The sequence below is a fragment of the Dermochelys coriacea genome, chromosome 4 (genome assembly GCF_009764565.3).
Source record: "Dermochelys coriacea isolate rDerCor1 chromosome 4, rDerCor1.pri.v4, whole genome shotgun sequence".
NCBI classification, from domain to species: Eukaryota; Metazoa; Chordata; order Testudines; family Dermochelyidae; genus Dermochelys; species Dermochelys coriacea.
In genome coordinates, this window is record NC_050071.1 from 102,310,250 (window position 1) to 102,325,144 (window position 14,895).

General features: G+C 40.1%; 1 protein-coding gene across 7 annotated transcripts in view; it reads left to right on the plus strand.

Moving 5' to 3' along the window:
* Positions 1 to 2,275: 2,275 nt before the first annotated feature.
* Positions 2,276 to 14,895, plus strand: part of ARAP2 (ArfGAP with RhoGAP domain, ankyrin repeat and PH domain 2) — a 194,189-nt gene continuing 181,569 nt past the window's right edge. For 5 of the 7 annotated variants that reach the window (XR_006281136.1, XR_006281135.1, XM_038400790.2 and 2 more), the window contains exons 1-2: positions 2,276 to 2,877; positions 12,540 to 13,614. Coding sequence is in view for 5 of the 7 variants with exons in the window: in XM_038400790.2 (XP_038256718.1) it covers positions 12,719 to 13,614 (896 nt within the window). In the remaining 2 variants the exon portion in view is untranslated. The remainder of the gene's footprint in view (positions 2,878 to 12,539; positions 13,615 to 14,895) is intronic. The other 2 variants (XM_043513992.1, XM_043513990.1) reach the window with 2 other exon arrangements.

Genomic DNA, 14,895 nt, shown 5'->3' on the forward strand with positions numbered 1-14,895 from the left:
AGGTCTTGGAGGGAATCCCAACATACCCACCTCACTGAGATGGAGACCACATTTGTTTTCCATTTTCCTAGCCATTTCCCCAGGATTAATGTTGGTGATACTGGCCAATCCAGAGGCAGTCAAAATCCGAAGTAAAAATCCCATTCTTAGATTAGCAGCTCCTTCTAGTAGAAAAGGTGCTGTTCCTGACCCACTCACGTTAGCAGGATCTGCCTCCATCCAGCATAGCTCAAGCCTTCTGTCTTGTGGGAGTTAGGGAGATGCACATACAGAGGAATGGGAATAGTAATGGAACTGGGGCAAAGGTCCTTAGCTCAAGAAGTCAAATAGAGGAGGGTGTAGATGGGGAAATGGCTCCTGGCCCAGGAAGCTGTGGAGAGGAGAGCAGAACTATAGATAAAGATTCTGAACAGAAACCTGGATGGGAGGGAAGCTGGTGCAGGGAAACTTAGAACAGTATTTCCATTTCCCCCCAACTTGATCCCTAATTAAAACAATAAAATATTAAATTATAGTATCCTGTGTGGTATTGGAAACTAAACCACAATGGTCTGAGAAAGGAGTACTTTCTCTTCCTCTTTCTTTCTAAAAGTAGTACTGACCAAAGTAATGGTAAGAAAATATGACATTTAAAGCTGTAACTCCCAACAACAGTTTGAACTTGTTTAAAAGTGTATTTAACGCCTGTACTCAGCTAAATTCAAGGGGCCAAATGCAGAAATGATGTAAATATGTACTACCTTGCAGTCATTCATTGGATTCCCTTGGATTTAATCTCACCTGCTGATTGATATGTAAGAGAGTCTAATTTAGTCTAACATGCATCCTGATGAGCCAGAATAAATTGTAAGAATATGCAAGTTACGGAAATTGTCTGCTTTATATTACATATTCCTGTGCCTTCCTTATTTTTGCTTTTCTTGATACAGTGGTCACTTCTGGTCACATAGACTGACAACTACATCAACTCAGACTCTCTCATGCTTGTTTAGATTCTTTTGCATGCATTCATTTGGAGCTGATGAAAAAGCAGGCAATGGTATAAGTCAGTGAATGTGAAACTAAATAAAGCTAAGGTAGGCTGCAGCTTCCTTCTCCACTTTTAGGAATCAGAGTAGCAGCCGTGTTAGTCTGTATTTGCAAAAAGAAAAGGAGTACTTGTGGCACCTTAGAGACTAACAAATTTATTTGAGCATAAGCTTTCGTGAGCTACAGCTCACTTCATCGGATGCATCATTTTAGGAATGTTAGTTACATTCCTAGAAGTGGAGAAGGAAGGTGCACTGTGTATGAACTGTTTTGTAATCATGCAAACCACAACCTAGTACAGTAACTCCTCACTTAATGTTGTAGTTATGTTCCTGAAAAATGCGACTTTCCCCCCTTTTTCATAGGTATAGTATGACCCTATCTCAGATGGTGATACAAGGTAGATTATTTGGAAAGGGGTAAAAACAGAGGAGAGATTTATATACACGCACACAGAGAACACACACAGATGCACTATCAGAGGCTCGTTCACCTGCGCATCTACCAATGTGATATATGCCATCATGTGCCAGCAATGCCCCTCTGCCATGTACATTGGCCAAACTGGACAGTCTCTACGTAAAAGAATGAATGGACACAAATCAGACGTCAAGAATTATAACATTCAAAAACCAGTTGGAGAACACTTCAATCTCTCTGGTCACTCGATCACAGACCTAAGAGTGGCTATACTTCAACAAAAAAGCTTCAAAAACAGACTCCAACGAGAGACTGCTGAATTGGAATTAATTTGCAAACTGGATACAATTAACTTAGGCTTGAATAGAGACTGGGAATGGATGAGTCATTACACAAAGTAAAACTATTTCCCCATGGTATTTCTCCCTACCACCCCACCCCCCACTGTTCCTCTGATATTCTTGTTAACTGCTGGAATTAGCCTACCTTGCTTGTCACCATGAAAGGTTTTCCTCCTTTCCCCCCCCCCCCCCCCGCTGCTGGTGATGGCTTATCTTAAGTGATCACTCTCCTTACAGTGTGTATGATAAACCCATTGTATCATGTTCTCTGTGTGTGTGTATATAAATCTCTGTTTTTTCCACCAAATGCATCCGATGAAGTGAGCTGTAGCTCACGAAAGCTTATGCTCTAATAAATTTGTTAGTCTCTAAGGTGCCACAAGTCCTCCTTTTCTAGTTTCTTGTTTATCAGCGGGGGTTGTGTGCACACACGACGGTAACATGGGCATGGAGTTGGGGTTTGAAAATACTTCCAGCCACGTCATCTGCAGCCCAAGGGCTGCTGGTAAGTGGCAGATGCAGCCCGTAAGGCGAAGGGGGATCGAAGTGTTAACCTAGTGTTAGCCTGACCTTTTTCAGGATGCTGCTACTGCTGCAGCGGACGGGCCTCAGCACCCAGGCGTGCGTGAAGCCACCAGCAATTCGCTGCAGCAGCAAACTTTCACAAAGCAAAAGCTTGTGCCTGCAAGTTCGCTTCCTCCTGCACGCTCGCAAATACGCTGCCAAGCCAGCACGCCCGGAGCAAACCCCCCCCCCCCCCACTAGGGCTCTGCGCGTAGGGTTGGTCCCCGGCGCCGGGCTGCCCTCCTGTCCCTGGTGCTGAGCAGGAGGCTCTTCCGGCATGGCCGCTCCCTTCCTCACCAGGTGCGGCACGCAACGCCTTGCTGGAGTTCCCTGCCCGGGCAGGCGCCCGGGGCCGGACCCCGCTGGGACCCCGCGAGCGCGCCGCCCGCTAGGGCAGATCAGAGGGTAGGGGGCGGCGGGAGTGCAAGGAGCAGGAGGACGGGCCACGGAAGAGAAAGGAGGCTAGACAAGGGGACTTGAAAGTGCTACTTCCCTGCAGCTCCCTCTCTTCCAAAGCACAGAGGTAAGTCAAAGGGGCGGAAGGGAGCTTGCAAGTTTCACTAGTTGCAAGGATTTGGGGTGATTTCCCCCCCCCCTCCCCGCCCCGCCTGTAACTCCCCGAAGTACAGTGTCTTCAGCTCCGGCCTGCCACCTTTTTGTTCATTTCGTGTTTAGTTTCAAGAGCGGCTGATGCGTGGGCGTCTCGGAAAGGAAACCAGCCCCAGTCCCCCGTGCTTGTATGCGGATTTTGTTATTCAGATGATTTGTTTCTTTAACATCTATCAGATAAGATCGCTCATTAAAGATAACTAGTGGACGAGTTATGGAAATCTAGGGAAACTATCACTATTAACAGGTTTCAGAGTAGCAGCCGTGTTAGTCTGTATTCGCAAAAAGAAAAGGAGGACTTGTGGCACCTTAGAGACTAACAAATTTATTAGAGCCTAAGCTTTCGTGAGCTACAGCTCACTTCTATGAAGTGAGCTGTAGCTCAAGAAAGCTTAGGCTCTAATAAATTTGTTAGTCTCTAAGGTGGCACAAGTCCTCCTTTTCTTTTATCACTATTAACTAATTTATAGTATATTAGTTTTTGTCTGTAATATAATATGCCAGTAGCACTGTAAGGTGTTGGTTGACAAATAGGCAGTTAATATTTTGTTAATCACTTTGTTTACAGCTGATGTTAAATAGAGTCTAATTTAGTGGCCATATCTTAATCATAGAATCATAGGCTATCAGGGTTGGAAGGGACATCAGGAGGTCATCTAATCCAACCGCCTGCTCAAAGTAGGACCAATCCCCTACTAAATCATCCCAGCCAGGGCTTTGTCAAGCCTGACCTTAAAAACTTCTAGGAAGGAGATTCCACCACCTCCCTAGGTAATGCATTCCAGTGCTTCACCACCCTCCTAGTGAAAAAGTTTTTCCTAATATCCAACCTAAACCTCCCCCACTGCAACTTGAGGTCATTATTCCTCCTTCTGTCATCTGTTACCACTGAGAACAGTCTAGATCTTGTAAGGATGAATCCGATTTCATGTTCTGTAATCTTTTAGAACTATTAGTTTTATATGAGCAGCCAGGTAGGAAATTGGAATCGGTGTGTATGCTTTTTTGTTTTTCTTTTAAAGATCTGATTACATCTTAAAATAATTGTTAGCATTTTTTTCTTTAACATTTTTTATGTTTTGTTTTCTGTTTGCTTCCTTAATGGGGAATTATTTTTAGAGTTTGGACAGATATATACAGGCTTCTTCTAAACAATCCATGCATCTGTGAAAGCATTAGCAGATGGTGAATGAACTTTGGTTTTTGAAAAATCTGTATAGTAATTATGACCCTTTTTAAAGCACTCTGCAAGCCACCGTGTGTGTGTAACTATGCACAAACGCTGTTGCAGCAGCTAGACAAAGTTCACTGAACTAATTCTACCCTTGAAGTGAATTACTTGGGGCCATAGTCTGCTTATTCAGGCTGAGTAGTTGCTTACTTCTCGGAGCCTTACTCCTCAAGTAGTTCTATTAGGATTTCTTGCAGGCTAAGAATTGCTACGAATTGGGATTTCTTGCAGGCTACTATTCAAAAGGAGTAAAGGTGGAAGAATTTGACTCTAAAAGATGAGCATTTTGCAACGGAACGAGTAAACGTTGAGCAATATTTTGTCACAAGATACTCCTTTTATGAGTATTTCATAATTCTCAAATATATTTTTACTTCTTCTAACTGCCCCTCTGAATCTTGACGCAGAAATATCTTTAAATTAATTGTTTCCTCTGCGCTGCTTTCTTGTTCACAGTTGTTGCTGAGAGTAGAGCAGTTAGAACTTTTAAAAGATCACTTAAATATTTCTAATACAGAAAAAAGCATTGCGAATGGACTTATTAATTGATCTATATTATTATGCATCTTTTCTAGGCCTGTTAACTTTGGCAATATGTCTTGGATTGTATTCACAATGGAAAATATAGATAATGAAACAATAAAATCTAACAATAGTTAATAAGTCCTATCTTGATCATTTTTTACTCTTGTTTACATGGATCTCAATACAGTACATGTTTCAGCACCAGAACCTACTAATAATTGTGCAACTGATCATTTTTTAGAGCGTGCTTAGAATGACTCTTTAGCTGTGGACTTTTAAAAAGTCAGAAATTTGTTTCAGTTAATATCACTCTTGGTCTTTCTACTCCTTCCCCCTTAAAGTTCCTTATAAAAGTGTCTCCTAGGCTGTTCTAGATTTGGTCTTGACAAATAGGGAAGAACTTGTTGAGAATTTGAAAGTGGAAGGCAGCTTAGGTAAAAGTGCTTATGAAATGATAGAGTTCATGATTCTAAGGAATGGTAGGAGGGAAAAAAGCACAATACAGATAATGGATTTCAAGATGGCTGACTCAGAGACATTATTAAGCAAACTATCCCACTGCATAGGAAATATAGGAAGTATGGCAAGAGACCATCCTGGCTTAACTAGGACCCTTTCAATTATCTGAAACTCACAAAAGAGTCCTACAAAAAGTGTAAGATAGGTCAAATTATGAAGGATGAATATAAACAATTAACACAAGTATGTCAGAATAAAATTAGAAAGACCAAGGCACAAAATGAGTTTAAACTATCTAGAGACGTAAAGAGTAACAAGAAAACATCCTACCTATAGGTTTGAAGCAAGAGGAAGACCAAGGACAGGCTAAGCCCATTACTCAATGTGAGGAAGAAGGGGGAGAACAATAACAGAATATGTGGAAATGGCAGAAGTGCTAACTGACTTCTTTGTTTCGGTTTTCACCAACAAAGTTAATAGTGATTGGATGTCTAATATAGTGAATGCCAGTGAAAATGAGGAAGGATCAGAGGCTAAAATAGGGAAAGAACAAGTTACAAATGACTTAGACAAGTTAGATGTCTTTAAATCACCAGATCCTGATGAAATACATCCTAGAGTACTGAAGGACTGAGGAGATATCTGAGCCATCAGTGATTATCTCTGAAATGTCATGAAAGATAGGAGAAATTTCAGAGGATTGGAAAAGGGCAAACATAGTGCCTATCTATTAATAGGGAAATAAGCACAACCGGGGGAATTACAGACCAGTGAGCTTAACTTCAGTACCTGGAAAGATAATGGAGCAAATAATTAAGCAATCAATTTACAAACACCTAAAAGATAATAAGGTGATGAGTAACAGTCAGCATGAATTTGTCAAGAGAAAATCGTGTCAAACCAACCTGATAGCTTTCTTTGAGAGGGTAACAAGCCTTGTGGATAGGGGGGAAGCAGTAGATATGGTATATCTTGACTTTATAAGACTTTTGATACTGTCTCGGATGACATTCTCATAAACAAACTAGGGAAGTACAATGTGGCTCGGAGATTCCAAAACTGTGCAGTGCGCCCCACAAGGAGGGGGGCGCAGAGGAACATTCAGGGGGTCACCATGGGGCCTGGGCCAGCCCCCGTGCGTAGCAGGGAGGGAGCGCCATCCAGCCCCTCCTCTAGCTGCGGCCCCAGCTCTCATCTCCAGGCTTGGCTCTGCACCTGGCTAATGGCTCCCTCTGTTGCCCGGCTGTGGCTCCGTTCCTGGCACCCGCTCCCAGCTCCAGGCCTGCTCCCAGTCTTGGCTACCTTACCCCTGCTGCATCCCTGCCAATTTTAAATTTTTAAATAATTGTACTCTTCTCTTAGTTAAATTGCTAAACCACTTTTGCTCAGACTTTAAATAAACAAAACTTGGACAGAGACCAGGGCTGGAAAATTTTATTTCCAAAGATGAAGTTTCAGAAAGCAATGAGCAGCTGCAAACAGTATTTTAAATGGAACTATTACAGCACATTTGTTATAGTGATCTTTGCCAGTTCTGCTACAATGCAGATATGTTCATGCTTTTTTCTTCCAACAGTCTATGATGTGATGACTATAAGCAAGCTTATTCATTTTTAAAAACTTTTTATTAAGGCAAAGTTACAATAAACCATTAAGTAATGCACTTAAGAGGTACGTTCATGGTCAAATTCATATTCCAAGAACCTGTCTAAAGATTCTGGCTTGCTGGCTGGGGAGCCCCCCCTCCCCAAGTATGCTAAAAGGGGTGACCAAATTTTCTAAATACCTCTCCTCTTTTTGGCACTTCTCTTGTTTATGTACTTGGTGTGAAAGCTCATCACGTGACAAGGACAGTTCACATTTTACTATACCACAGTTTCACAGAAGGAAAACTCACATTTTTTTCTGATAATATGCAATACAAAGTCTTTGATGCTAACAATAAAGCAATTAATTTGCTGTCCTGTTTAAAATGCAGATCCTTCACTGAAGCATTAAGTAAGCAGGTCAGGGGATCTCTGGGAAGCTGGCATTTTGCTATCAGATGAATCTCTGGTAATTTCATCCAAAACCCATCTAGTACCTGGATGCCGCCACCACAGAATCATAGGGTTAGACGGGATGACAGCAGTCATCTAGTCTAAACCCTTGCCAAGATGCAGGAGGAGTTGTATCTAAATTATCTGAGATAGATGGCTATCTAGCCGCCTCTTGAAAATCTCTAGCGAAGAAGCTTCCACAACCTCCTGAAGCAGTCTGTTCCATTGTCCTACTGTTCTTAGAGTTAGGAAGTTTTTCTTGAGGTTTAATCTAAATCTGCTATGCTGTGATTTGAACCCATTGCCTCTTGGCCTCCACTCTGTGGCAAAAGAGAACAATTTTTCTCCATCTTTTTTATGGCAGCCTTTCAAGTGTTTGAAGACTATAGCTCCCTGGCTCCTCCTTTTTCCCCTTTTAAAGATGGGTGCTGCGTTAGCCTTTCTCCTGTCTTCCGGGACTACTTCTGTCATCCATGAGTTTGTAAATATTGCCAGTGGCACCGAGATTTCTTCAGCTAATTCCTTCAATATCCTTGTTTTACTGTTCTCGGGTCCTGCTTTTCATAGGATCTTGAATCCTATCAGATCATGACCACTTTCTCCCAAGTTCCTGACCACATTCATGTTTGCAACTAATCATCCCTTTTGGGAAAAACAAGATCCAAAATGGATGACCTCCTAGTTGTTTCCTCAATTTTTTGAATCCGAAAGTTGTCCCCTACATACACTAAGAATTTGCAGGACGTATTATGTTTTGCTTCAATACTCTTTTATTTTTTGAGGTGTTTCATTTTGAAGACTACAAAACTTTACAAGAAGACTTTTAGTAATTGTTAAAATGCCATCTCAATCACAGTGAAGCTCAAGAAATGTAAACAACTCTGGGTACATAAATCCTATGCTGTTCAACCTACATTGTTATTCCTCTTTTAGGCTACTTCAAGCTAGTACCTGCATGCCAGAGCATCTGCTACAGAATAGAAGACATTATCAGGCTTCCCAAGGCTAGATTACACTTTATAAAGGAGGAAAGAGAAGGGAAATCTAGTGTCTGCAGATGTTAAAACTTTGATAAAGATATACTTCATGAAGCTGCTTTGGAACTGCTTGAGGGCAGTTTCAGATACTTTCTGTTTTGTGAATCTCCTAATTGCATGGGGTAATGAATCTTGAGTGATGGGCTAGGAGATGGCCATGGGCATCCATGATGTGCAGGGTACGTTCCAAACAGGAAAGAGATGGTTTGAATCTTAAAGAGCTAAACGGGGTGTGTGTGTGGGGTGGTTTCTACGGTCCCAATCCTGCAATTAATGGTGTGTGCAGTTGGTTGAAGGCTTGATGTGGGTACAGTAGTTCTCTTCCTTGCAAGGAATTTCTGACCTTAATCCTGAAAATTCTTAAACATCTGAGATGCCCCACTGAACTTGCTCATATGTGTATATGTTAGCTGGATTGGAATCTAAGGGTACATCTACACCTCACACTTGTATCAGAGGGGTAGCTGTGTGAGTCTGGATCTGTAAAAGCGGCAAAGTGTCCTGTGGCACCTTATAGACTAACAGATGTATTGGAGCATAAGCTTCCGTGGGTGAATGCCCACTTCGTTGGATGCATGTCTGATTCAGTTTAAGCCCAAGCCCACCCTTCCATCCACACACAAGTGAGCTTGACTTGGTCACCAAGCATTCAGGACTTGCTGGTGGGATGGGTGAGAGCCCAAGTCCCATGGAGACTCTGTTCCAAGCCCTGTCATTCTGCAACGTGGATGCAGGTCAAGTTACAGGTGGCAGTTGGAAGGCCTGTGTAGTGCATTAGCATGTCTGTGAGACCTGGGTCCAGCAATTGTAAACTCCCCGTTTGCAATTGCATTGTGGATGCCTGAGCCTGTGCTTGGGAAAAATGTAGTCTACAGACCCGAGTCTCGCAGACCTAGGTTCACAGTCCCGTGTAGACAGACCTCAAAAGACGGAGTAGATGAAGTGTGGAAAGATAAAGGTATAAAACAAAGAGGTCTCACTTCTTTCAGAGTGGGTGTGTATTTTTGTAACCTTGTTTTTTCTTTCTGCTGACTTTCCCATTTTGTTGAAATAAATCATGACCTAATTTTAAATCTTTTTTTTTTTTTTTTTTTAAGCCCACACTTTTACTGTAGGTTTGCAAGAGATGGAGAGTTCTTTGCAATTGGATCCCAAATACAGAAGTGTCTGTGGTCACCTAGCTGTGGAAGACAGTCATAAGAGCAAGATAAAGGGTTATAGGACTTTCACTAAAGTTGCTGTCAGTACTGTCTGAGTGTTCTTGAGAGCATATAAAGAACAGTGTTACTGTCCAAATTCATGTGGACTATGGGGCAGCTTTTCAGCTGATGTAAATAGTTGTAGGTTCATTACCTTCAATGGAGCTGTGACCATTTATGGTAGCTATTGTCAGCTTGGACAATGAATACAGTAGCTGTGGATCTGCCCAGGAGCCTACGGTAACTCACAAGTCTGAGGCCTTCCCTATAGTATGAGGGTAAGTCGACCTAAGTTATGTGACTCCTGCTATGTGAATAATGTAGCTGGAGTTGATGTAGCTTAGGTTGACTTATTGTGGTGTTTGCATTGCACTGAGTTGATGGGAGAGTGTCTCCCATCAACTTCCATTACGCTTCTCATTCCGGTGGAGTACCGGAGTCGATAGGAGAGTGATCTGTGGTCGATTTAGTGGGTCTTCACTAAACCTGCTAAATTGACATCCCTCCCCCACCCCCCAAGTTCATTGATCGCCACATCGTCGATCTCCGGTAAGTGTAGACATGCCCTCAGGCTTCCACAGGACACCCATGAGATCAGTCTCTGATTGACGGTAACCTATATTTACACACTTTAGTTGTTAGAATACTTCCCTTCCCCCACTCAAATAGAATTTCTTTAAAAAGCATGAAAACTCTTTAGAAAAATTTAAATGACTTAAACTTGTTCAGGTAGCACATTTTTATTTATTTTATTTTATTATTTAGTAGCTCTCCAGAAGAATTAGAAATGTCATTTAGGGCAGAATTTCTATCATGCTGTAAGATTATTTGCAGCATACTTTCCGGATCTTAAGTAATTGGCCAAAAACAGTAGCTATACTTTAACCATATACACAGACTGAAGGAATTTGAAATGTTTAGCCACAGTTGATTTGTATATCTGATTCTATAAATGGAATATATTCTTCCTTCCTAAAGGGCTACTACTGGATTAATAAGAGTCTTAAACTATGTTTATCATATCATTTTAGATCATTTAAACTGAATCTTAAATGTGCATTCTAACTTTTTTTTTGGTATCAGCTTGGACAATGAATATAGATTAGACAGGTTTTTTTTTGGTTATAGTTAGTTTTGGAAGGATTAGAATTTTATTAATAAATGTTGTTAAATGTGGATTTCACCATGCACATACAAACCCATTAAAAAAATATTTCCATGGATAGTCAAAATGTACAATAGGTAAAGTAAAAAAAAAATGCTGCTTAAGAACTAATTAGAGTTTGATTTAAGTATATTTACTTAAAATAATTTTGATGTGATGTTGACAATGTGTTTTAACACTTATAAAAGCTTTAACTTTTTGATTCTCATTGTGCACTGTCATTAAAAATTGTCTGACCCCCCATAACTTCTCAAACTGTAAAAATATAAATCAACAGAAATAAATGCTTAAATCCATAATTTTTCACAACTATGAAAATGTAAATAGGTAAATAAAAAAGCTTAGAAAAAACACAAACATTTGTCAACATTATAAAAAATTGATTTCTGCCAATCCTAGGTATAGTCTAATTCATTTTCTGGTCCTGCTGCATTGTGCTAGTATATAAAGTTTGGATTGCAAACACTAGAGTGGATTTCTTTTTTAAATGTTTCCAATGGAATTAAAAGAAATAAACCTTAATTTTTAAACCCATACTTAAAGTCCCTCTAATATTTCCTCATGTAAGAGGTTAGAAAGATACCTTGAAGTACTCTTATATTTGACTTCTGTTTATCTAAAAAAGAAAGTAAAGTTATAGCTTCTTGTAATGTAAAGCTACCATAATATTCAAAGATTCTTGGGGTATTTTAGACTTCATTAGTTTCAAAACTTATGACTAAAATGCTGTAGTTTCTTCAGCCATGAAGAATGATGCATATCTGTCAGAGTTCATATACTTTACTGGTCTCCAGAAAAACATCTTAGTCTGATTAGTTACTTTTCTTCCCCATTGCTTTTCCCCACTGACGTGTTGTGTGGCTGCCCAAGTTACGCCCTTTCTGAGACCAGCCACATCGCTGGAATGACATTGGGTTGTCTGAATCATGAACGGCTTGGCAGTAGTACATCTCCCCCCTCCCCCTTTATTGTATGCGGTTGACGTTGTGTACCAATTGACTTTGTTAATGTCTCATCTTCAAATATGTGTAACTGATAACCTGAGCATTAGTGGTCATTAAACATCTTGAGACAGTTTTGTCAAGAAGTAATCTATTTTTCCCTGGCTAAATTTCTGGTTTGGATAATTATTTTACCTACCTAAACTTCCCCTGTTGCTTCAAATGGATTTAGTATCTTTCACTTCTTCCTGTGTGGTCTTGTTGGATATTATTAAACAGGGTGAAGTGATTTCTAGATGCCTATAGGATAAATCCTGCCTTTTACCTCCAAACAACATAAAGTGAGGGGAAGATGTGTTGCTACAAGTAGCTTCTTATTCATTAGGGATCGTGTCAGAGCAGAGTCCGGGTCCATGAGTCAGGACAGCTCAATGAACTGGGCAGCTTTTTTGCTGTCTTTTCCTATTCCTTTCCCAAGGAGACCTAATATGCATCTTTATGTTAGGGCTCATTTGTGTGTGCTAGTAGCAGACCTGTCATGCTCTCTCGGTCCAGAGTGTACTCTTCAGCACATTAGTTAAGGACATTTAGTGCACCTGGAAGACATTCTGTCTAGTCACTCCATAAGAACAGTGCATGAGTGTGGAGTTGCCTTTCTAAACCTTGTCCAACATAGAGGATGATGTAGACTGTAGAGTATAACAGAACCTTTTTGTGAACCACATTTCCAAAGGAAACAATATAACAGTATTTGTTCTGAATTTTAAAAACTCAAATTTCACTATTTCCCTTAATTAGCCCAAGATTTTAGATTGTTTATCTGTTTGAGATTTTCATGTTTTAATTCAATTCCAAAGTGGATGTAGAGAGAGGCTTCAGCATTTTGGCTTAGATTGTGAATGCAAGCACTACATTCAGTGGGGAAAAAAATACCATTTCTTAACTTTTTTTTTTTTTTTTTTTCCCTTCTGGGTTTACAGTTTACATCCTTGGCCTATGCAGAATTGCTCCTTTTGGAAGAAATTTTATTCTCTCTAGAGTGGCTGAAGAAGAGTTTACTTCTGGAGTTTACTTACTTACTTTACACTGGAGAATAAGCGCATGTAGTGACTGTGCTTCTGTGTTGTTGAGAGCCTACATCGGGAATGACACTGCCATCATGTCATCCAGAGACAGGAATGCTGATATCAAAGAATTCTTGGCCAACATCAACTTGGTGCAGTATCTTCCTTACTTCAAAAAAGCTGGCTATAACAGTGTGTTAGAGTGCACAGGAATAAATAATAATGTGCTCCTGCAAATTGGAATATTGCTTACTGGACACCGCAAAAGGATTCTTAAGCAATTAGAGATCACATTTTCAAAAATGCAAGAAAAATCTATCTCATCTGAAAATCTGAAACTCAAGGACTTGGAGGAATTAGGAGAAAGTCATTCTTTGTGCTATGCCCAGGTTTCCAAAATATCCAATTTAAGTTCCAGCGGGGTTGCTAAAGCTAGTCCAGAACCTGTAGCATTGCCAGCAAGACTTTTTAGTAAAGAAAAGAGTGAATTTACTGAACATGAGTTATTGGAAGTGAAAGATGGTAGCTTTTCAGATTTTGAATCTTCTAGTTCATCGTACCAGAAATCAGATTGTTCAGGGGATGCTGTCAGCCTTAGTGGAAACATTGAGAAAAGTGCTAACTTTAAAAAAATACCTAATATGGATGTTGCACTGGAAAAAGCACAGGCACAACAAGGTAACTTGCACCTAGACAGCCATTCTGCATTATATGTTGAAGATCCAACTTCTTGGTCGTCTTTTGCTGACTCATCTGAAACCAAGTCCAGTGAGAATGAGCATCTAGCATTCTCAGAGGTGGAAATCTCACCAAATGTCCTACCAGATTCTCCGTTCTTTGAGTTCAAAGGTGAAATGGTGGATAATGACTTGTATGGTCCTTGTAAGAAAAGCTGCACAAAAGTAGTTCCCAGAACAACTCGGTCATTTATGCTAAGACATCGGCCTGTTCCAGAAATCCCAGGTTCATCTAAAATTGCAGCTTCATCCAGGTAATAATTACAAAATAAATTGTGAGACCGATACTGTAACATTTAAAATTGGCCAACTTTGTCAGTGGCAGTATGTGTAAGTATTCTTCTTGAAGAGTTCATGGACTTCTGGATTAAATGTGGTGTGTGGCGGTGCTTTTTTTTTTTTTTTTTTTTAACTGCTTTGCAGTGGCAGTGTAGCCATGTTGGTCCCAGGATATTAGAGAGACAAAGTGGGTGAAGTAATATCTTCAAGTCTGAAGTAAGCTCTGTGTACACTCGAAAGCTTGTCTCTTTCACCAACAGTAGTTGGTCCAATGCAAGATATTATCTCATCCTTCTCATGCAATTCAGTGTAAAACTGGTACATTCTCACTACATCAATCTGAACACAAATATACCAAATTTAACGTAAGCTAATATTTTTTAAGAGTTTAGTATTTTACAAAAAGAAATAATTATACATGAATTACTCATACTAAGAATTAACATAAGGTATCTATTTTTTAGACTTAGTAATTTTTATGGCTTCCTTTTAAAGTATATGATTTTAATAATTGCTATGCTACTAGCTGCAAGCAATCTTAAAACTGGTTCTATATTATAATGTGCGTGTTAGGTACATACACCGGCAGATAGTGGAAATATAAAAATCACAAAAAAGACTTTTTTTAAAAAAAGTTAACTACATGGTTACTACTTCTTGATCATATCACTTTCAAACTCAGGCATTCAGTTTTCCACCGAATGCACCCGATGAAGTGAGCTGTAGCTCACGAAAGTTTATGCTCAGATAAAATTGTTAGTCTCTAAGGTGCCACAAGTACTCCTTTTCTTTTTTGCGAATACAGACTAACACGGCTGCTACTCTGAAACATGGTTTTTGTAAAGGAAAATCATGCTTTATCAATCTACTAGAATTCTTTTGAGGCGGTCAACAAGCATGTGGACAAGGGGGATCCAGTGGATATAGTGTTCTTAGATTTTCAGAAAGCCTTTGACAAGGTCCCTCACCAAAGGCTCTTAAGTAAAGTAAGCTGTCATGGGATAAGAAAGAAGGGCCTCTCCTGGAGCAGTAACTGGTTAAAATATAGGAAAGAAAGGGTAGGAATAAATGGTCAGTTTTCGTAATGGAGAGAGGTAAATAGTAGTGTCCCCCATGGGTCTGTACTGGGACAAGTACTGTCAATATATTCATAAATGATGTGGAAAACTGGTAAACAGTGGGACGGCAACATTTACAGATGATACAAAACTACTCAAGATAGCTAAGTCCAAAGCAGACTGTGAAGAGCTACAAAG